General features: G+C 36.6%; 2 protein-coding genes, 1 long non-coding RNA gene and 2 pseudogenes across 4 annotated transcripts; 2 read left to right on the forward strand and 3 right to left on the reverse strand.

Annotated features, from left to right (window-relative positions):
• The first annotated feature begins 591 nt into the window (after nucleotides 1-591).
• Nucleotides 592-4879, forward strand: LOC125575784 (annotated as a pseudogene).
• Nucleotides 4880-5951: 1072 nt separating this feature from the next.
• On the reverse strand, nucleotides 5952-7862 carry LOC106347714 (pentatricopeptide repeat-containing protein At3g47530-like). Its single transcript, XM_013787305.3, has one exon. It carries the CDS (start codon nucleotides 7784-7786, stop codon nucleotides 6029-6031), a length of 1758 nt encoding a protein of 585 aa, XP_013642759.1. The 5' UTR covers nucleotides 7787-7862; the 3' UTR covers nucleotides 5952-6028.
• A 3801-nt stretch (nucleotides 7863-11663) lies between these two features.
• LOC125575785 lies at nucleotides 11664-14345 on the reverse strand. 2 transcript variants are annotated; one of them, XR_007314372.1, is made up of 5 exons: nucleotides 13156-14345; nucleotides 12972-13050; nucleotides 12725-12870; nucleotides 12405-12595; nucleotides 11664-12310 (listed from the first exon to the last, which is right to left on the reverse strand). It is a non-coding gene; the product is annotated as an uncharacterized LOC125575785 (long non-coding RNA). The 2 variants fall into 2 exon arrangements; XR_007314373.1 differs by having other exon boundaries at nucleotides 12405-12639.
• Nucleotides 14346-16066: 1721 nt separating this feature from the next.
• Nucleotides 16067-17828, forward strand: LOC125575786 (annotated as a pseudogene).
• A 473-nt stretch (nucleotides 17829-18301) lies between these two features.
• LOC106345200 (lipase 1) lies at nucleotides 18302-19822 on the reverse strand. The gene is made up of 7 exons (XM_013784437.3): nucleotides 19651-19822; nucleotides 19451-19560; nucleotides 19302-19384; nucleotides 19101-19222; nucleotides 18869-19027; nucleotides 18686-18779; nucleotides 18302-18610 (listed from the first exon to the last, which is right to left on the reverse strand). The coding sequence occupies exons 1-7, from the start codon at nucleotides 19673-19675 to the stop codon at nucleotides 18421-18423; spliced, it is 783 nt and encodes a 260-aa protein (XP_013639891.1). The 5' UTR covers nucleotides 19676-19822; the 3' UTR covers nucleotides 18302-18420.
• Between the last annotated feature and the right edge of the window lie 2087 nt (nucleotides 19823-21909).

A 21909-nucleotide genomic window follows, 5' to 3' on the forward strand; every position in this document is an offset into this window, starting at 1 on the left:
CTCAGAAGTCTGATCAACTTGCATAAAAAAAACTTTCGGTAAATCTTTGCGGAGAAACTTGCGTAAAAACAAAGTAACTATTTCCTACAGCTGACGAAGCGGTCAACAGAAGGAATGAGAATGAAAGAAACACAACACTCATCTCACTCCCTCACTCGCCTCATAACTCTCTCCTTCACCTCGCCACACTCACCTTGCCACACTCGCCTTGCAACACTATCTCTCCTCATCACGTCGCCACACAGCTCTCCCCTTGGCTCCCCGTCGCCACACAGCTTTCTCCTTGGTTCCACGTCGCCACCCAGCTCCTTAGTTGCTCAATAAGTCTCACATGATGTTCTTGTTAATGTAGTGAGGCCAGAGTAAAATGCAGAAATAAACAAGACACAAGTTTTTCTCTTTTCGAATTCACTAGAACAAGAAAGTCTTACACCAATCTTTTTTATTACAAGAATCCTTTAGGATTACCCCAGTACTAAGCTAAAACTCACCCTCGAGCCTAGACTTTTGTTTATCAGGATCCTCCAAACCCCGAGCTAAACTCACCCTAGAGCCTAGACTTTTATTTATCAGGATCCTCCAAACCCCGAGCTAAACTCCCCCTGAATCTAGACTTCAATCTTCCAACTCCTCGGAAGTACTTCACCAACTACGTCAGCACCTAGCACAGAGACACCAAAAGCTTGATCACACAAGCACAAAACAATGATCTCTCGACTTTTTCTTTTTCCAGAGACAACTCTCATCATAGAGGCACGTCCTCCATGTATACATAACCAGAACTTGCTCTCCAAGTTCTTCCAAAAGCAACTTAAGCAACTTTCCTTTTTCTCCCAAGGAATAACTCTCTTGCATTTTCTTCTTCAAGTAATATCCATTACAATTAATGTAAATCTTCCAATAAACATATTGCTTATTCTCCAAGCTTAACAAGCCCACGGACATCACAACATACGAACTTCAACCAAGCCCATCTTCATGACACACGCATGTACTACCTCCTGTAGTACTTAACGAACTGATACAGAATATACATCTTCAGTTCTCTCTTGAATCTCGATCAAAATGCCTTTCGTTTTGTCTCAATCTGAGTTTCCGTTGAAATTTTACAAAGAAAACAAGCAACATGTTGTATTTTCGTAAAGTTCAAGTTAAACGTCAAGAAAAATGCTGATTAACTTAACACCATCATATCATCAACTAATGAATTTATTTTCATCGATTCATATGACCAATGACATAGAGAACGTGCATCAGACGAAACAACGACTTCTCTAAGCATAATCGTAAATACGCATAAGTCGTAAAACAGTCCAAAACGGCCTAAAACCCGACGAAAGCTTACTTATGGTTTAAAATGAGAACATGCCCGAATGCAATGATGGTTTACTCTACTTGGATAAAGAAAAATGGAAGAAGAGGATAAATGTGAAATTTCCAAGATAAACATGAACTTTGAGAAAAGGAAAGATATCTCCGCAAAAGATAAACTCGAATTTCAAAGAGATAAGGAAAGAGAACCGACTTTGGGGGCATATATTAGCACATCCGAGGCAGAGAAGAAAGAGGACGGTTTTTAGGCTCTTAGAACTCACTGCATTTAAAAACTCTAGGCATTATTCTCGACAAGCTTACTTTTCTATGGCTTGTACTTATTAGACGAACTCGCAAAAAGGCAGTTAGATCTCTTGTTAAAACTCTGTAAAATGAAATATGTTCGGCTTGATCCTCGAAAGGGGTACGTAGTGTTGCAGCCCCGGAAGCTAGGATGGTGATATGGATGGGAGATGGGTCGATCTTATCGTTGGAGAAGAAGATCGGATGGAAAGATGGTGAAGAGGGCCGATTAGCTGTCCTTTCAAGTACAAACTATCCTGAAAACAAAGGAAGAACAATGAGTTATAAGTAATGAAAACAAGGACAGAAAATAAAGATAGGATGGAATGGTTTGCTGAAGAGAAGATAGATGATGGATGGATGGAAGATGATGTTGGATAGATGTTGATTGACTCTCTCAATCCGTGGGTGCTGATTGACTCTCTCAAACTGTGTCTCAAGGCTCTTGTATCACACAAAGAACCTATGAACCACAAGCTCAACAGCCTTCTAAGGCATCTCACACTTAGAAACTAAAGAATAAATTTTTAAGCAAAGAAAACTCTTTGATAAGAGATAAACTGAATATTATTTCTTGAAGATTTAAAGGTGATTTAAAATGAATACTAGACAGAGCTTATATAGGCTTGTGCCTTAACATAGCTAGAAAACTAAAACAAAGAAAGAAGCAAACAAATAAGGAAAACTGATAAAACTAGCCGTTGGAAGATATCTTGGATCCAAAAGCTTTCTTCAAGGGATTTGATTCTGGTTTTGTATCTGGAAGGTTTGAGGGTGTAGGTAAGCTTCTTAGGAACATCTTGAATGCTGAAGACTTGGTCGAAATCATTGTAGACTTTGCTTGGAAAGAGCTGTTGGGAATTCATGGGAAATGATTCCAAAAATAGCTCCAAAGATGGCAAGTCTGGTCTGGCTTGAATCCGTGTGTTCTGGTGAGTGCTAGTGCATCTTAGGACTCTTATACAAGTAAGTAATGATTCCAAAACGCTTCAGCTTTGATGGCTTGGTCGTTGGTCACTTATTCTCCAAAGTGGGAATGCATCCAATTTAGGAAAGTTCCCAAACAATAAGATCCTCCTGATCACGCGGGCTCTGGTGCATGGTAATAACTCTTCTACTCCTTCTGGATAGTTGTATATACTTCCTAGATGATTATAAACGTCTCCTGGTCGCCATTTTTTTGGTTTGACTAAGATTGAACCAGTGAGACTCTAAATTAGGCAATTGCAGAACTGGTTTGACCGGTTTAGGGAAATGGGCCATAACTCCATAATTCCGTGAACTTTTTTCCTTATTATTGGCTTGTTGCAAAGATAAGAGATATATATTGAAGTCCAGGAGTTGTTTTGGGTCGGAACGCTTCTTCGTTGGGCTTGAAACAACTTTTAAACTCGGATACTTGCAGAAGGACGGGCTGGAGAACCTCCGGTTTGTAAAATTCATATCTTCCTGGTACAAGTAGCTTTGAAGATACTTCCAATTGTGCTTGACTCCTTGTTGAGTTTAGAATGCATGAAAATTGGTTTCATGGAAAAATTCCTCTTGGTTGGTAAGATATGAAGTTTTGACTGAACACATATCATTGTTGGTCCTTCTGTTAGCGGATTGGTGCAACTGATTGGCTTCTGGTTTAGCTACTGATTTGATGACCGCATCACGTAGGCAGCCTTTCATAAGGTTCAGTCTGAAATCAATCAAATTCTGTTTCCATACATCTATTGCTAAATGAGTTGCAGCTTGTATAAGTCTTCTTGACATGGGTGGTTTCGCTAGCGAACTTAGTTAGGTTTTACTGCCTATATATTTGATTTACATATTTGATTTCCGTTGTAATCTCGTTTCCAGGCGAACTTCCAATAAGTTTTTTGTCTTTAGAACACGCTCATACGCAAATTCGAAACAAAGCTCTACTTTTCTATAATACGTTTTGTTATTTTTCTATATTTTCTGCATTTATTTGATCAATTGTCGTTCGCTTTTGCAGAGAATTCAGACTTCAAGAAAAATTACGTTTTTTTTCCGCTAACAAATTTGATAGTGCGAATTTCGGTTCCACAATGTCTCATTTAGTCTCTACTCTTCACCTCTACAATATTGCCAATGTGAAAAGAGTTGTTGCTGATTTGAGTCTCTGCAACACTCATTCTCAAGTTCTTGCTTTCACCGGACCTTCTGAGCTGGCTGATTGTTTGAAAGATGTGAATGTTATGGTTATCCCTGCTGGCGTACCGAGGAAGCACAGTATGACCCGGTGATGATCTTTTCAACATCAATTCTAACATAGTGAAGACATTTGTCGAAGCTGTCGCTGATAACTGTCCTAATGCTTTCATTCACATTATCAGCAACACGGTTAACTCTACCGTACCTATTGCTGCTCAAGTGTTGACGAAGAAAGGTGTTTATGATCCCAAGAAGCTGTTTGGTGTCACTACTTTGGATGTTGTGAGGGCAAACACTTTTGTTTCTCAGAAAAAGAAGTTGAAACACATAATTGTTGATGTTCCCGTCATTGGTGGCCATGCTGGAATCACAATTCTACCTATTTTCTCAAAGACAAAACCTTCTGCCAGCCTCACTGATGAAGAGTTCCAGGAACTCACTGCTAGTGATTCAGAATGCTGGAACTGAGGTCGTGATGCTAAGGCAGGTGCAGGTTCAGCTACTTTGTCAAGTCATCTCTTCGTGCTCTTGGGGCCTGTTTGTTTCTCCATTTGGATGGATCATCCGGATGAATATGAGAGTTTTGTTTGTTTAGGCACTAAAAGTGCAATTCATTCAAATGGATCATCCAGATGACTTTTGGAAATTTAGGCTTAATTTTAAAGTTCATTCAGCTGAACCAATTTGGATCATTTGAATGGAGATGGTTCATTCAAAATGGTATAAAGTCTATTATGCCCCTAATGTAATTCACAAATTACAAAAAAATGTTTTCACGCCAACACCCCAAAATACATTTTCCGCCAAAACACAAAAAACATGTTTTTCCGCCAAAGTCGCAAAACGAGTTTTCCCGCCAAAATTGCAAAAACGTACTTTCCCGCCAAAATTGCAAAAACGTACTTTCCCGCCAAAACCAAAAAAACGTGTTTTCCCGTCAAAACCAAAAAACGTGTTTTCTCGCCAAAACCGAAAATTTGTATTTTCTCGCCAAAACCGAAAAATCTCGTTTTCCCGCGAAAACCGTAAAAATGTGTTCCCGCCGAAAACGTGTTTTCCCGCCAAAATCGCAAAAAACGCATTTTCCGCCAAAATCGCAAAAACGCGTTTTCCCACTAAAAACGCAAAAACGCGTTTTCTCGCCAAAACCGCAAAAACTTGCTTTCCCGCCAAAACAGCAAAAGCACGTTTTCCCGCCAAAACAGCAAAAGCGCGTTTTCCCGCCAAAACAGCAAAAACGCGTTTTCCCACCAAAATCGCAAAAATGCGTTTTCCCGCCAAAAACATGTTTCCCGCCAAAACCGCAAAAACGCGTTTTCCCGCCAAAACCGCAAAAACGCGTTTTCCAGCCAAAACTGCAAAAATGCGTTTCCGCCAAAATCGCAAAAACGTGGTTCCCTCCAAAACCGCAAAAACGCGTTTCCCGACAAAACCGCAAAAACCTGTTTTCTCGCCAAAACTGAAAATTTGTATTTTCCCGCCAAAACCAAAAAATCTCGTTTTCCCGCCAGAACCGAATAATCTTGTTTTCCGTTAAAACCGAAAAATCTTGTTTTCCCGCCCAAACCGCAAAAAAAAAAGAACTCGTTAATTTTGAAATAATTCTAATGTAAATATATTAAATTAAATAATTAAATATAATATAGTTAAAATTAATATCAAACATATGATTAAATCAACATAAGGGTATTTTGGTAATTTGTTTGCTAAACTCATTTAAATAGAAATGAAAATAAAGAAACAAACATAAGAAACAAACAAACAATCACAAAAATCTGAATGGATCATTTGAATAGATCATACAAATGAATCATTTGAATGGAAATGACAAATGGTGAAACAAACGGCCCCTTGATGGGGATGGGGATGTTTACGAGTGTTCATTTGTGGAGTCGGCTCTGGCGGATCTTCCTTTCTTTGCTCCACAGATTAAGTTCGGGAGGAACGGGGTTGAAGCTGTGATTGAGTCAGACCTCCAAGGACTGACTAAGTATGAACACAAGGCATTAGAAGCTCTTAAACCAGAGGTCAAAGATAGCATCGACAAGGGCATTGCATTTGCAAACAAACCTGCTAATTAGATCCATTGAACTGGATAACATTTTTCTTCTGATCACTTTTGAGTTTTGTTTTGTGTTTCATCTTTTCTTGCATCGGCTAGACATTTCTGATTGTAAAATAAAGAGTGTATTAGCTTCTTCATTTTGAAGATTTTGATACATGACACTGAAGCAAATCTTCCGAATCATCACCAGAAGTCGTTACAGGAGCAAAACCCACCTTTAAAATGATGGAAACGTGAGCGATCTCTAACGATCACAACACGATCATAAACACGAGAAACAAACTTTGCGAAATTATGACAATCAACACAAGTTCTAAGATTCTTGGTCACTCTAATGGTTGTTCCTGGTGGAGTCATAAGAATACCAAAGGCAATAGCTAGCTTCTCGCTATGGTATGTCAACGCATGTCCCTTCTCTTCCACTGAATCAAGATTGTGCAGTTCTGATGCTACTTCCGCCACATAACCCGCAATCTTCAGCTGCTGGTTGATCTCCGCTAGCATCTTATAGATCTCTTCCTTCCGCGGATGCGAAACATCATCTACTATAAACTCATGAACCGTTCCTTGTACCTCCATGGCACTGAATCCAGGTTTGGTATGGATTCTTTTCTCCTTCATCAACGAACGCAGTTCAGTCACTTTCTCCCAATTCCCAACGGAGGAATATGTGTTGAGTAACAGAACGTAGTCTCCGGCTTCCTCGGCTTTGAGCTCGATAAGATGGGAGATCACACGTTCCCCAAGTTCCACATTCCCTTGGACTCTACAAGCACCGAGCAGAGTACGCCATATAGTGGAGTCTGGCTTCATCTCCATTGACTGTACAAGACTATAGGCTTTATCGAGCAGACGAGCACGTCCCAAGAGGTCAACGATGCAGCCATAGTGATGCAAATTAGGCTTCATCTTAAACTCGCCGCTCTTTAGTCTATCGAAAAACATCATTCCTTCATGGACCAAACCTGAATGGCTACACGCAGATAGTAAACCAGTTAGCGTATGTTCCTGTGGAAAGATTCCACACTTCAACATCTTCTCGAAAGCTTCAATAGCTTCTTTCCCGAACCCGTTCATGGCTAAACCCGTGATCATAGCCGTCCATGAGACCACGTTTCTTTCACGCATTCGGTTAAAGACCTCGTAAGCCTTATCCATAGACCCGCAACGTGAGTACATGGAAACAAGAGTGTTGTTCAAGTTCAAAGCACCACCGAGTCCATTTCCATCGATGAATTCATGAACTTGTGTACCGAAATCCAGCGCGCCTAAGCTTGCGCAAGCTTGTAGAGCTAGTAAGCATGTTACACCATCTGGTCTGACACACCCATCGACCTCTTTCATCATCTTATCGAACAAAAACAGAACGTCACGTGTACGTTTGTTCCGCAGAAAACACGAGATGAGCACGTTATAAGAAACGGTATCTCTCTTGGGAATTTCGTCGAACACTTTACAAGCAGCAGCGCTGTTTGCATAGGTGGAGTAGAAATCCATCAGAGTCGTTAACAGGAGACTGTCCGAGAGAAACCCATCGCTGAAAATCTTGCCGTGAATCTGCAAACCACCGAGTAAGTCGCCTGATTTGATGCAACACTTGAGGGCGAAAGAGGACGAGAGAGGGTTAGCGGGAGGAAAGGTTTTTCGTCTCAGAGCTCGGAACAAGCGAAACCCTTCGCCGGGAGTTTCGCTGACGGAGAAAGCTCTGATCATGGTGTTGCAGTGAGAGACGCTTGGGTTGCTCCTTTGGGAGAAAACGTGACGCGAGTAATCGAGATCTCGGGGAGCCAGACGGGAGAGGAAATGGTGGAAAACGTCAGAGCTTCTGATCAACGAAGTTCGGAGTAAGACCGCATGAATCTGCCGGAGATGGGATTTCCCGGTGGAAGATACGATCAGAGAGACCAGGTGGTCTTCGCTGCTGCTCATGGACTTCAACATTTCTTGAAAAAGAAACGAAACTGAAGAAGAGCCGACACTTTTGAGCCAACAAACAAGTACGAGCTCCAATTACAAATATAGTTCTGGGATGACCTTCCATACACAAATAAAATTCTAGGATGACCTTGTTATGTTTGTAATTTTTTAAAATAATTGCTCTTTAATAAGAAAATGTTAATGAAAATTCTCTTCTAAACAAATTCTATTACTATTACAACTAGGGGCATTGCCTCCGCGCTTGCACGGAGTTGTGGATAAAGTTTTTGTTTCATCTCAATATTTGCTAGGGTTATTGTAGTTGTGAATTTTGCGTTTTGAGTTGTTTCATCTCAATATTTGTTTCATCACCATATTTTGTGTGACACTGTAGTAAATAAAGGAATCACACTATAATACAATTGTTTTTACCGTTCGGTTGGAAAGTGAAAACGTCAAATCATACACTATTTTAACGATATAGCGTCCGGTTGCACTTGGCCTTATGTTTGTTATATGTTTTTATTTTATTTTTAAACTTGTTGCTCTTGTTAGACTTTTAAAACAAATACATGAAGACTTGTAGAAATAACTATAAAATGAGTGACAATTTTAAGTATTTGGGCTTTAATGAGTTTTAAACGAATTTATGTATTTTTCATAAGAAGACAATAGCATTGGCCTCTTGACATTGGGCATGTAAGCTATTTTTATAAGACAAGAGGAGTGAGCAGGTGGAGTTGTTGTTGCCGCATTTGTGTCTGTCGGGATTGTTTCTTGTATCTCCTGTTGTGGCTGTGTTTGTTTATCTTTTGTTTGATGGATAATATGTAAACAAAAATCATTGTTAGTTGTATTTACCAGAGTTCATAACTTACTCTACTTTTTTGTTTAGGTAATTTCACTGATCTTGGTTGCCGTTTCGTCTTCTTCGTTGCTGAAAGTAAGTATGTAAATTGTTAAATAGCTGGCTGTGTAGTTTGTATTTGTTTAGCTGATTCGATGTATGTGTCGTTGCGAATGTAAGTTTGTAAATTGTTAAATAGCTGGCCGTGTAGTTTGTATTTGTTTAGCTGACTCGATGTATGTGTCGTTGACTTTTAGTTGATGTGATTGGTTTGGTATATTTGTTTTGAAGTTTATTTCTAAAATTAGACAAAAAAGAGGTGATCATTAATGATTAGTCTTTTTGGAATTCTAGTTTTTGGTGTTTTGATTGTTTGGGTTGTTGTGGTTTCTTTTAAACTGTAAAATAAAGGTTTGTGTAAAATTAGTTTGATAAGTAATGGAGATAAATAGACGACCACATAATTTGGGTAGAAAATATTTTTGATTATTGATGTTAGCACAATATAGATAATAATATAAAGAGAATTGTGTGTTGATTGTTTCTTAAAGATCAATGAGGAAACGAATAACGACTCGAGTTGTTTCTTTGCTAAGTTTGAATATCAGTTATGATAACGAAACATATTATAAACTCAGATGCAATATGATAATACACCTGAGAGTTCTAGGTTTGTGTTCGCAATCACTTGAAAATTGTCAAACAGTCTAATTATGATTGGAGATTGATCTCAGGAGGACACCTGTGATGACTTCATAAATAATAGTTGTTGAGATGAAACGAATGAGGAATGGATGATCAATTATATTGTACATGCTTGAGCACCTAAACCTTAAAACGATCAACGTTCACAATGAAATCAGCTTTCAAAGATGGCATGTAATGATTAGCACGTCCGGCAGGAATAAATCCATTAATCACGGAATCTGAAAATAATATTATTTAACAAAGAATCAGGAAATCATTTAAAAATAATTATATTAAATAAGTGTGATAAATCGAAGATTAACTTACCTTTTCATCAAGAAAGAGAACCGTGATTCCCATAAACTCATTGTGTTTCTTGAAGTTCAGGGAATCCCATAAGTGAGGAGGTTAGAGGCTATGCTCTGACTACTACGACCAACACGGAGAGACTCGAAGGTTGAGTGACGGATGTCGGGAACGCCGGTTTGAGGAACTGGAGAGGCAGAGAGACATTTTCTAGAAGATCGTTAAAGCTAAGAGGAATCAATGAGTTTTGTGGAGATGCAGATTGGATTCATCAAAGATGAGAATCATATATATAGGGTTTACAGAAAGGCTACAAATCAGGAACATTTAAGATCAAGCGATTTAAGATGGGAAGATGAAGAGTTCACCGGTGAAAAAATAGATTACGAGCAGTCACACAGCGCAACTCTGTAACTCAGACTTGTCTAAGACAATGATGAAAAGAACCCTAACTCATGTTAAACGAAGACATTTTACAATATTGAAAAACTATAATTGTTATTTTTTTCATCTAACGTGATGAACCTCATTTAAAAATGAAACTCATAATACACTTGTAGGCCCGACCCACAGAAAAAACCGAAGAAGCAAAGGTTTCCGACCTTCATAAATATATATTAGTTTCGGCCATCAATGTACAAAGTATCCTTTAGTTTAGTGGTATAAATGTTGGTGTTTATATCTCAATAACCCGGGTTCGAACCAGAGGTTTGACACTTTTTCGTTTTTAAAAGTGGGATCCACCAAAATTCTGACATGTCGCCTCAGAAAAGAGGAAACTGCCTCATTATATTATAGACTAGAGTCGGCCCGCCCTACGGGCGGGATGAAAATTAACAAATAATTTAAATAATTAGAATAAATTTTTAATATAAATTTTTATCATTTAAAAATATATATTAGTTAAATTTTGTATATGTTATTGTATTTGAATACTAAATAAACCATGTTATCTGAAAATTAGTTATGATTTTTTAAAATAAATATTACTTGTTATTTTTGAAATATGATTTTCTTTTTTCTTTTTTCTTGTTAAAAGGTTTAAGATGATTTTTTTGTTAAATAATCTATGTTTTGATTATATATTAAGAATTGGATGTGGCATTACATCATTCTTTGTGATTTTCTGGAGTTGGATGACCATAAAAAAAAACCATGAAAATTTTCTTTTTTCTTTTATTTCATTTTTGTTAGTAGAAAAAAAACTTGTAAATAAGTTCACATATTTTTGTTTAATTTTATATACTTTAGTGGGTTATCTTATGTTTTTACTAAATTTAGTTTTTACAGTAGATTATTGTTAAAATTGTTCTGTTTAGTTTTGAGGATGTAGAGTTGATGATCTATTTTGTTTTGGTTTATGTTATCTAGTTTTTTTTTCTTATGTGTTTCGCGTCAGGTTATACTATGTGTCTCTTACTCAGAATGTGCTGTAAACTCTTATTCTCATATTAGTTGTGTATTTATGTGCAAAGATTTTTTTTGTTTTGAAATTCATGATGCAACCTTTTAAAATAATATTTATTTACTTAGATATATAGAATAACCTAAGATATTTAATAAAGACCAGGGTATTTCTATAATATTTATTTTTATTTTAATATTATGTAATTAACATTTATTATTAAAATATAAGTCATTAGACAAATTTTTTTTAAAAAGTGAACTTTAAAAGAAAATACTTTTGGTCTACAAAATTTGAATATCTTACTGCTCAAAATATGTTATTTTTATTATTATAAATTATATATGACGTGATGAAAAACATATAAAAATAATTTAAGCTTAGTTTAATCTGAATTTTTTATCGTACTTATTTAAGTTTAGTTAAAAGAAATTTTATGAACATTCCGTTTAAATTTTATTTTGACTTTAAAACCATGAAATTATAACTTTTAAAGATATTGGAACATTTATCTTTTGTTTTTTTCCTCTTCATCCTGTCTACATTGATGTATTTCCTATCTATATATAATTAGTTTGAATAACATTCATAATCGTATTTGCAGAATACTGTAATTTTCTCAGAATGGGTCCCTGATCAAAATAATTATTAGCAAATCGAATTTAATAAGAATCTATCACTGGCATCTCGTCATAACTGAGGATATTATTCCATTCATACAAAATTCTGAAAAGTAAGCTTATTGCCATAATACACTAAAAGGTCGAATGCAGCAAAAGATATATCAGAAAGCAAAATAGTTTAAAGACATAAACACTCTAAAATTATTTGTTTGGAAAAAAACATAATTACATAGGAAGAAACGTCGTAATTTTTTGTTCCTCAGCCTCTTCAAGCCAATTCACACATGGCTTTAGACTTTTGACAAAGGTTTGCCTGCAACATCCACCAAGAGATTAAACAAACATCACGTCCTCAATCCTCATCACATCTTTGTTGCGGATAACAAAGACACATGCGTGTTTTATTGCCAATCTGATGAGCCTCGATCCTCTATTCTCTCACCAACATGTCGTGCAGTTTAGGAGGATGACACGGTGCTTCTGTTCTCACGTCCATCTCCAAAGTATATATATAAAAAGTATCTCGTAGGGGCTCAGGTTCAGGACGTTTGGTATAATCCAACGATACCAATCGGAAATCTTTTGTTCCTGGTGGAACGATCTTCGGCGGTGTCTGAAATTAGCTTCCCCGGGGTGACATAGTGACACAGGTTGACCACTTACACCGTCGTGAGTATACTCTGTGCCATTCCGAGATAAAACAAAGAACCCGTTAATGTCACAAAAACATAACGCGCAAGTATTTTTCAAAGGTAAATAACAAATCTGGCTCACCATGCCACTCTGATTCTTGCTTGCCATATTCTTCTTCGTACACATCATGATCGTGGTTATGACCATGACTATGACCAAGTTTGATAGGACTGTTCTTGATCTTCTTAGCTTTTTCTTTCACTTTCGTGAATACCTTATTTGCTCTACTTTTGATTCCCTTCTTCCTATGCCCCTGACTCTTGTGTTGATATCTACATGAAACTTGGGTAATTCATATCTGATGTGCTAATCGCATCTGTTTTAATCACATTGACCAAACACCACAGTACAATTCATGTTTTTGTTGTCACTCTTTAAGTTAGAATTAGTTTAAAAATTACCTTCATGTTTTCTTCTTTGCTTTGTAGCGAGAGAGAGAGAGCAAGGTTCTTCTTAAGTTCAGCTTTTCTGGTTCACATCATATAAAACCACCTCCAGGATCTTTATGTTTCGCCGGCGACCTTTCATATTACTTGGATAACTTTTTCTGCTTTGACCAAACAAAAGAAAAAACTCCTAATATTGGATTAAACAGCATGATAAATCAGAATCGTAGAGGCTCAATTAGCTATTGTATCAGGAACCGACCTTATAAATTATATTAAGCTCGCCATTATACTGAAAATAAGTGTCTAGCATCCCAGAACCGCATCAGCCCTGAGAAACACTTCAAATCGGAGAAAAAAAAACCCTCAAATGAGTCATAACGCTGTCAATTAGTATGCTATAAGAGATGTGAAGATAAGATGAGTCCAAGGAGATAAATACTCACATATTTATACCAAAAAGAACACTGCCTTGCAGATCCAAACGATGCATTGAAGACCTCGTTTTGGGCAAGGGCGACTGGATTAATGGAGTAAACACGACGCCATTACTCGAACCGTTTCAGATGGCGAGAGGAAGATAAGACGTCACGGAGTCGTTGCCGTACGAAGAGAGACGAAGCTTGTTTCTTCGATACAAAAGAATTAGGGTTAGAGTGTAAGATCCATCTACCCGAGCCGGATACAGTGTACAAATTAAAAGCCCAACACACATCAAACGTCCAAAGCCCATCTCATTCCAGATTAAATGAAACGCAGAGTTTCACTCTTCTTGGACACGTGGCGGCTCCAGGACGCACGACTTTCCTATGTGGATGATGATGTGGCAGCCTCAGGAGGGAGTAAACCCTCTTTTATATATAAAGATTACAAACAGCATGAAGACACACTCTCGCTTGAAAACCCTAGGCCGGTGGCCGCCTCCTCTCGCGGTCGTTGGATCTCGTCTCAAAATTGTGTTGTTTCTCTTTGCTCTCTTGGATTCCTCCTCCCCCTCCTCTTAGAGTCGTTCTTTACCTCTTGTGTTGCAGAGCAATTCGAAGAGCTCTTCTTATCTCAGATCCGGTGGTCCGTTTATAGATCTGGGCGTGTGGAGCGTTTTCTCCGGCCTCCGTCTGCGTCGTCTTTCGAGATGAAGGTCCAAGCCTCGGTGTCTCTTCTGTGATGCGGCGGCTGTGTTCAGATCCTGTTTAGAGTGGTTTTGTTAACCTTTGAGAGGAGTTGAATCTGGATAATCTCTTATGGATTTTAGAGTTTGTCTTAAGTGGTCTATGATTTAGCAACGGTATAGTAGTGTAGCAGTGACGTAATGGTGCGTGCGGAGTAGTTCAAGGTAAGAATCCGGAGAAGAAGATGGGTTATGTTCACCTCTTCATCTCGCAGCTTTGAAAGAATCATCTCCCCGCACATTGAATAAGGTTTGTTCCTGGTCTGCTTTTGGTCTTTTCTTATCCTCGGTGGCTTTATCTGTTGAAGCAATATAATGAGGATCAGATGTGGAGGCGTCCATAGGAAGGTGCGGTTGATTTATGGGTTCTCATGGGTGTTTTTCTCTTCCCGGTGTTGTGTCCTGGTTTGATGCCTTGGCTCCGGTGTAGTGGTTTGGTTGTTGTCATCATGAACATGTGGTTCAGCTGAAGTCTCAGTGGTTCGGTTGTTGTCATCTTGAACAGGTGGTTCAGATGAGGTCTCAGTGGTTCGGTTGTTGTCATCTTGAACAGGTGGTTCAGATGAGGTTTTTTTCTTCATGAAGTTGCCTGCTGTGTTGTTGTCATCTTGAACAGGTGGTTCAGATGAGGTCTTTTCTCTTCATGAAGTTGCCTGCTGTGTTGCTTGTTATTGTGCTTAGTTCTGGCTAGTCATAGATTATTGAGTCTTTATTTTTTTATCCGTTGATGGTTGGCTTCTAGGATTTCAAAGGATCGTAGGAGTTTGGCGTACTTTGAGGATGTTGATATAACGTCCGTGTGTATATATATATATATATATATATATACATATATTCATGAAAATAACTAAAACTATTTCAAATAAATATCTACACATAATAAATATTGGGAAAAAAAACAGTGGCAGAGGTAGCTTGTACCATGGGGTCACATGACCCGTATGAAATTTCTAAGAAAACAATAATTTTACTTGTATTTTCCTTTTAAAATCTGACGAAATACTGAAACTTTATTACATTGACCCCAATAAAATATAGCAATTAACAAATTAACCTCAACAAAACAAAATTCGGCCCCCGTCACTGAAAATCACACATTCATTGTAAAACTTTGCTAACTATAAAAAAACAAGTTAGTTACTATGTATACAAATCAATTGTTTATGTCATTAGAAACATTAAAAATATATAAACGATCAATCGACTTAAATAAAAAATAGCTAAAATGTACAATAAAAATATTTAAAATATTATAGTAGCAGTTTACATGTATTATGAAGTTTCATATAATAACTAAAAGTAAAATGTTAAATTTTAAATTTTAATTTATATAATTATGCTTAATCAAAATTATAAATATATGTATATAAATAGATAGATAATAAATAGTAAACAAACTAAATACTACAATTTTATATACAAAGAAACAAAAGAATATGTTTTAAATACATCTATAAGAATAATGTTTATACAAATCAGAATATAAAATTTAGTATTATTAATAAAAATTCAGTCTGCACAGGCCGCTAATGATCAACTAGTTCTAGTTTAAAATCTAACCAGAAGCTTGCACAGGCCGCTGATTACCAACATAAATGCTTACCAACCGAAAAAAAGTTTTAATTTGACCAAAAAAAAAGTTTCAACAGAACGACTTCCGTTACCGCTTGGTTAACTAAGATTTTAGAGCGCCTTTCTTAACTAGCCATTTAGCAAAAGGACGTTATCTTAGCAAGTTCGGAAGCTTCGGTTCGTACATACCGAACCTCTTTCAATGCCTATACACGTATGAGATATTTATTATACACACGAGCTCCCAAAACAAATAGATTGGATTAGAGAGATTAATTTGAGCTCAAGGTTTCGAGATATCGAAAGAGCTGTCTCTCCTTTTATTCCAGAATCATTTCTAGGTAATGTTCGATTCCTTCGATCATTCTACTTTTTTCTATATGGTTTATTGTTCAATTGCGATTGGATTTTGATTTGTAGAATATTTTGGTCTGTAAATCGAATTTTGTTGATTTATGGGAAGCTTCGAAGTATTTCCAGATTAATTTTAATATTTTGGGAACTTTTACCTGTAATTGGGATTTCTAGTGATATTCTTAGGTTGTCAAATGCGCTGCTTTTGAATTTTTTAGTTTTCTTGATTTAAAAGTAGTGGAGGCTTTTATTACAGATTAATATCATTGGTGCTGAGTTTAAGTATGTCCGATCATCTGAGTTAATGTACGGATCGTCTCATAACGGCTGAGAAATTGGAATCAGAAAAAGATTCTGATTCTTCAGGAAAAACTTGTCGTCCTCAAGGCACAGACTTGGCTTCTTCATCTGAGGAGTACTATGCTGTTGAGGAAGAGGAACCTCTTCTCCAATCTGTTGAATGCCGTATTTGCCAGGAGGAAGATACCATTCAGAACCTGGAGGCTCCTTGTGCTTGTAATGGCAGTTTGAAGGTTAAAAAAAAAAAACAATTTGATTCTGTGTTTTATTGCTCTTTGTTTTTTTTTTAACTTTCTTGGGTATGCAGTATGCCCACCGCAAGTGTGTTCAGCGTTGGTGTAATGAGAAAGGCGACATAACTTGCGAAATATGCCACCAGGTAACCAATAATCTGCTAACTTCTGTGTCAATAAAACCAACCTAGGCTTCGTAGATAGTTGCTATGCTTTCACAAATGGTGAAACGAATCAGTTTGTAATTAAGCACCCTCAATGAGTTCCACTTTTTCATTACTATGTTACACACCACTCCAAGAGTACTTATCTACAAGAGATTTTGCCAATTACCACTTGTAAAAATATCCCCTTTTTGTCTTTTCTTAAACAGGCTTATCAACCTGGATATACAGCGCCTCCCCCTCCCCCTCCTGATGAAACAATAATTCACATCGGGTATGTATAGTTTCTGAATCTATGGTGATTTTGTACTAGGATTGTTGTGATTGATACCAATAACTAACATTATCTATGCAGTGACAACTGGGAGAATGGAGTTCCCTTGGACTTGAGTGACCCACGCATTCTGGCAATGGCTGCAGCAGAACGCCATTTCCTGGAAGCTGACTATGACGAGTACTCTGAGTCTAACTCTAGCGGAGCTGCCTTTTGCCGCTCTTCTGCTCTCATCGTAAGCTTCTCCATTATCTTGAGAGGGAGAGCCTAATCTCTTACATTCTTCAACTGATATACATAATACTAATAATGCCTGCAACACTACGTCTGTTATGGCAGCTAATGGCACTTTTACTGTTACGAGACGCGCTGAACCTAACAACTAACCCAGATGACGAGGACGACCCAACAGCCTTTTTCTCGGTATGACCATCTTTTACTTGCTTACTCTCTGAATACACACTTCTTTGAGTTTCTTGTTCATGTTTGTTCTGGTTTTGCTCACTCTCTCTCTGGTTTTCAACAGCTTTTCCTTCTTCGTGCTGCTGGTTTTCTCCTCCCATGTTACATCATGGCATGGGCCATCGGCATACTCCAACGTCGGAGACAAAGACAGGTTTGATGAACATTGAAAAATAATCCGTATCAAAATATTGTAAAAATGCTTCATCTAACAGACAAGACAATGCACTGCTTTTGTTTCTATGACATCAGGAAGCAGCTTTAGCTGCGGCGGAAGTTGCTTTCATGATACACGGTGGTGTGCCTCCTCAACGCGGGGGACTGCACTTTGTTGTAGCTCCAGAACAGCCGCCGATACCCAACCAAACACATGTCTGATCTTTCAAGGCAATTGATTCTCCGGTAAGAGTATTAAGACAAAAGAACTCTCAACTTGGTTGTAAAAACGTCCCACCTACTTATGCTTCTTCACATGTTTATCATCGGCTTCCTCATATGTTTGTGTTCTCTGACTCTTGTTTAATGTACTTCTCTTCTCCTAAATGTTATCACAGAGCTCCCATGTACAGTCTTATGATTATCTTTCGTCTAATTATGTCTCCAGATCGATGAGAAAAAGTAAACAGATTTTGATTAAATGAGCACACTCAAGATTCAGATGTAGTATGCTAAAACATCATACTGAACATTTCTCAAAATATACGACAAACATGAAGTCTACACGTATGAAAGCAAGCCAATAATGTCAACCTAACCTATCACGACATTCCATGTGGATCATGGATGAACATTTTGGATCTTTTTGTTTAACTTTGCATTTAAGAGACTAGTAGTGAGCATTCTCTGTTAGTTTTGCAGTGAAAATTGTGAAGAGTTTCTCTTGCTGATCTTTCTAGTCCTGTTATCTGACGCTTGAAAAGATAAATTTGATGGGTTTTAAACTCATACCTTACCGGTTCAATGTGGGAATCTAATAACAACTTAACAGAGTTTGATATAGAAAGCAACGGTTACTACTTGGCTTATGCTATTGTTCCAATAAAATTCACTTTTAGTTTTACCGTATCAGTGAAGAAATGTATTTTGATTACTATTATTTCTTAAACCCAAACCAAACAGCCGACCAAGTGTAGAAAATGGAGTATGTAACCTGAACATTTTCTCAAAGAAACAAAAAAAAAGGACTAGTTGTTCTTCAGAATGACTGTCTTAATGAACTCAGTAATTGTTGCAACCAACTGGGTTTGATGTTTGGTATAACAATGATCAGCTCCCTCCACAATTGTCAGCTTGTGGTTCGGTATGATCTTGGCAAACTCCTTGGCATCTTCCACGGGTATTACCTCATCATCCGACCCATGAACCGTCAAAACCCTGCCATTGCAACCGAATCAATCATGGTTTGTAGTTATATCCCAACATCATCCAATACGAGTAAGAGAATTGAACCTGCATTCTTTGTCAATCTTGAGGCAAGCTTCATGCATATCAGTGCTCAACCTCTCCATTAAGCTCTCCTCAGTAACACGGTACCCTGATTTTCCTGTGAACCACGCACCAACACATTGGTAGAGACAAAAGAGTGTTTTGATCAGAAACAGTGCAATAAAACCAAAAGATGAATAACAATACCATCTTTAACATCGATGAACCCTTGTTGCTTAATTGTTTCCAAAAAATCTTCCCCAAGACGCTCTGTAATGCCTTTCTTCAGATCATAACGTCCAGAGAGATTGATTACATTGCGGATATCGTGATACTTGGAGGCATAAAGGAGCACCACATCACCTCCTATGCATTACAAAATAAGTTTAATGAGTATCCATGTTGGTCGAGGCAGAAGATGGAAAAGGGATCTAGTTACCTTTACTGTGGCCGAGAACAACATGAACCACACGGTCCATGTTAGAGAAGTGTTGGACAACAGAACGTAGATCATCAGCTTCATGGTTATAGTTACCATAATAGAAACTGCCTTCACTCTCTCTGCAGCAACAACAACCGTGAAGGCGCAGCCACACCTCCCAAAACACCAAATCAAAGCAAGAAAGCGAGAAACATATACCCATTCCCAGAGAAATCAAAACGGAAAGCAGTGATGCCTTCTTTCTCTAAAGTAGCAGCCACATTGTTCATAGTTTGGTTATCCTGCATATCAAGATTTGATGAGTCTATCAAGATTCACTCATTGACCAAGTTTCAGAGAAGACTGACCTTGTTTGATTGAAACCCATGGCACAAGATCACAACTTCTCTTGACCCAGTTTCGTGAAGCAGACCCACGAGCTTCTCCTTGTGTCTGTTCGGAATCACGATCCTCTGAGCTGAAACCAGACACAAGAACAGAGTATCCAGCAGTCAGAATCTTACAATAAGCTGAGAAAAATTCGCGATAGGCACCATTCTTATGATACCTGAACTTTTCTCAGACGAGTCCATTCTCAAATTCTTGCAGAAAATTTGGCTCTAGTAAAAATAACTGAAATTAAAACCTAACCATCTTTCCCTTTTCTTTTTTTTTTCTATAGCTTTCTAACTCATCTTAATTGCAGTTTTGTTTTAGGTTATTTCACCGATTCTCCAGAGTTATGCCCAAGCGAAGTGAGGATGTATACAGGCCTGAGACTATTATCCCAGATCCGGATTCGAACCGAGATTCGATCCGGATTTGATCCGGATCCGATCTGAAAATCCAGATATCCGGAGGGGTCGAATCCGGATCCGGATAGTAAAATATTGGATCCGTCAAAGCCGGATCCGGATCTGGATATCTTGATTTTTTAGTCCGGATATCCTGATCTGTAAATTTTATTAATAATTATTTCTGAAATAGTAATATCTATATATAAAAACTAACTTTATTTAATATATTTTCATTTTTATAATAGTATATGTAAAATTTTACGTAAATTTTATAATATTATACTTTGAAATAATTAAAAACATTATATATTTTTTTATTTTTAAATTATTTTTAATATTTTTATATATATATTAATATTATTTTTTATTTATTTTAAGGATCCAAATCTGGATCCGGATATCCGCTGGACATTACAGTTTTTAGAAAGATATCCGACACCCGGATATCCGAAAACCCCGGATCCGGATAAGGATTGTAAAATTATCGATCCGCCAGATAAGGATCCGGATCCGGATACGTTAAAGTTGTCCGGATACCCGATCCATCTCAGGCCTAGATTTATATACCATATAAAATAAAAATTATTTTGAAGAAACATGTGAATAGATAAATATTTTGTTATATATTTAATCATGGAGCATTAGAACATGTTTTCGTAGTCACGTGTCATCACTAAGATGATTCTTAGAATTCTTAGAAAAAAGTTGGTCCATATAAATACATATTATACTTTTTATTAAACTAACTATCAAAATAATTAGTAGTGTACAAAGAAGTATTCTCAATTCCTTTTTAAAATAAAAACTACAGAGTTACCTAATATGTTAATATATATATGACAATGAATGATTATGAATAATACATATTTGATAACAATTTTTGTATCATCTCTCTTTTTATTTAAATTTATATTATTAAAAGAAATTAAACCTTTGACATATTTAAATAATTAAATATTACAACATAATTATTTATTAGACAACATTCATCATCTCCGATGTAAGAATGTAAAAAAAAAACTACATGATGTTATTTTATATTTTTATATTTATCACCTTATATAAAGTTCTATTTCAGCTCTAGTTTTAAAAACAATTACTTTTCTTTAGTCAAAATATAATATGTAAATAGATTTTGATTTGTGTTTTAAAAGCGAGAGATTATTTTTAAAATTTATAGTTACATACATAATATACAGTTGTAGATAAAAGTTTAAGATATAGCGACAGATTATATAAATTTTATATGTAGTTTACTCATTTTAACCTGTTCTAAAAGCAGATGATTTTTATTTTATTTAGTTTTAATGAATACAATTTCATATTTTTAAAAATAAACTAGATTAACTATTTAATTTAATATTATTTGTAAGATTTGATATTCTATATCAAATTTATGTTCGGTAAACCACACTTGGAATATGGATTTACTTAAACCATATATTCACATGAATGATGTGAATTCTTTTAAAAGTATGGCGGTTAATTGTACCTCTAATCCAGATACATACAAAAATATTATAAAATATCTGAGAAGTATACAACGAAATTAAGTTATAGAACAGAAAGTTATACGTAGACATGTAACAAGGCGCAAAGTTTTATGGACCAATTACTACACTTGTGGCCTAAAATTGGAAGCTACAATGCTATACAAAGTTGAAACATTTTGTGTGGCAAGCAATATCATAATGTTTATTAGTTACTAAGATTGTAAAGTTAAAAGAAATTCAGTGTGATACAGGATGTGAAACAGAAGAGGAACCAATAAACCAATAATTCAAACATGAGCGTACTCAAAGATTCCTTCTAATCCATGAATCTTTCCATGTTTTTGGTATTTCGAATATGGATTATCTACAAAAGATTTTTAAAGATCAATATCTCAACTATTTCCATGGATATTGTAGTATATTTGGAAAAATTAAATGATAAGATTTATAAAAGTAACATGGGAACCTACATGAGATTTTATGCGTAGCAGAGATAGAAGGCGAACTATGGAATGAAGAACAACACAAACGATTTGA

The sequence above is a fragment of the Brassica napus genome, chromosome A6 (assembly GCF_020379485.1).
Source record: "Brassica napus cultivar Da-Ae chromosome A6, Da-Ae, whole genome shotgun sequence".
NCBI classification, from domain to species: Eukaryota; Viridiplantae; Streptophyta; class Magnoliopsida; order Brassicales; family Brassicaceae; genus Brassica; species Brassica napus.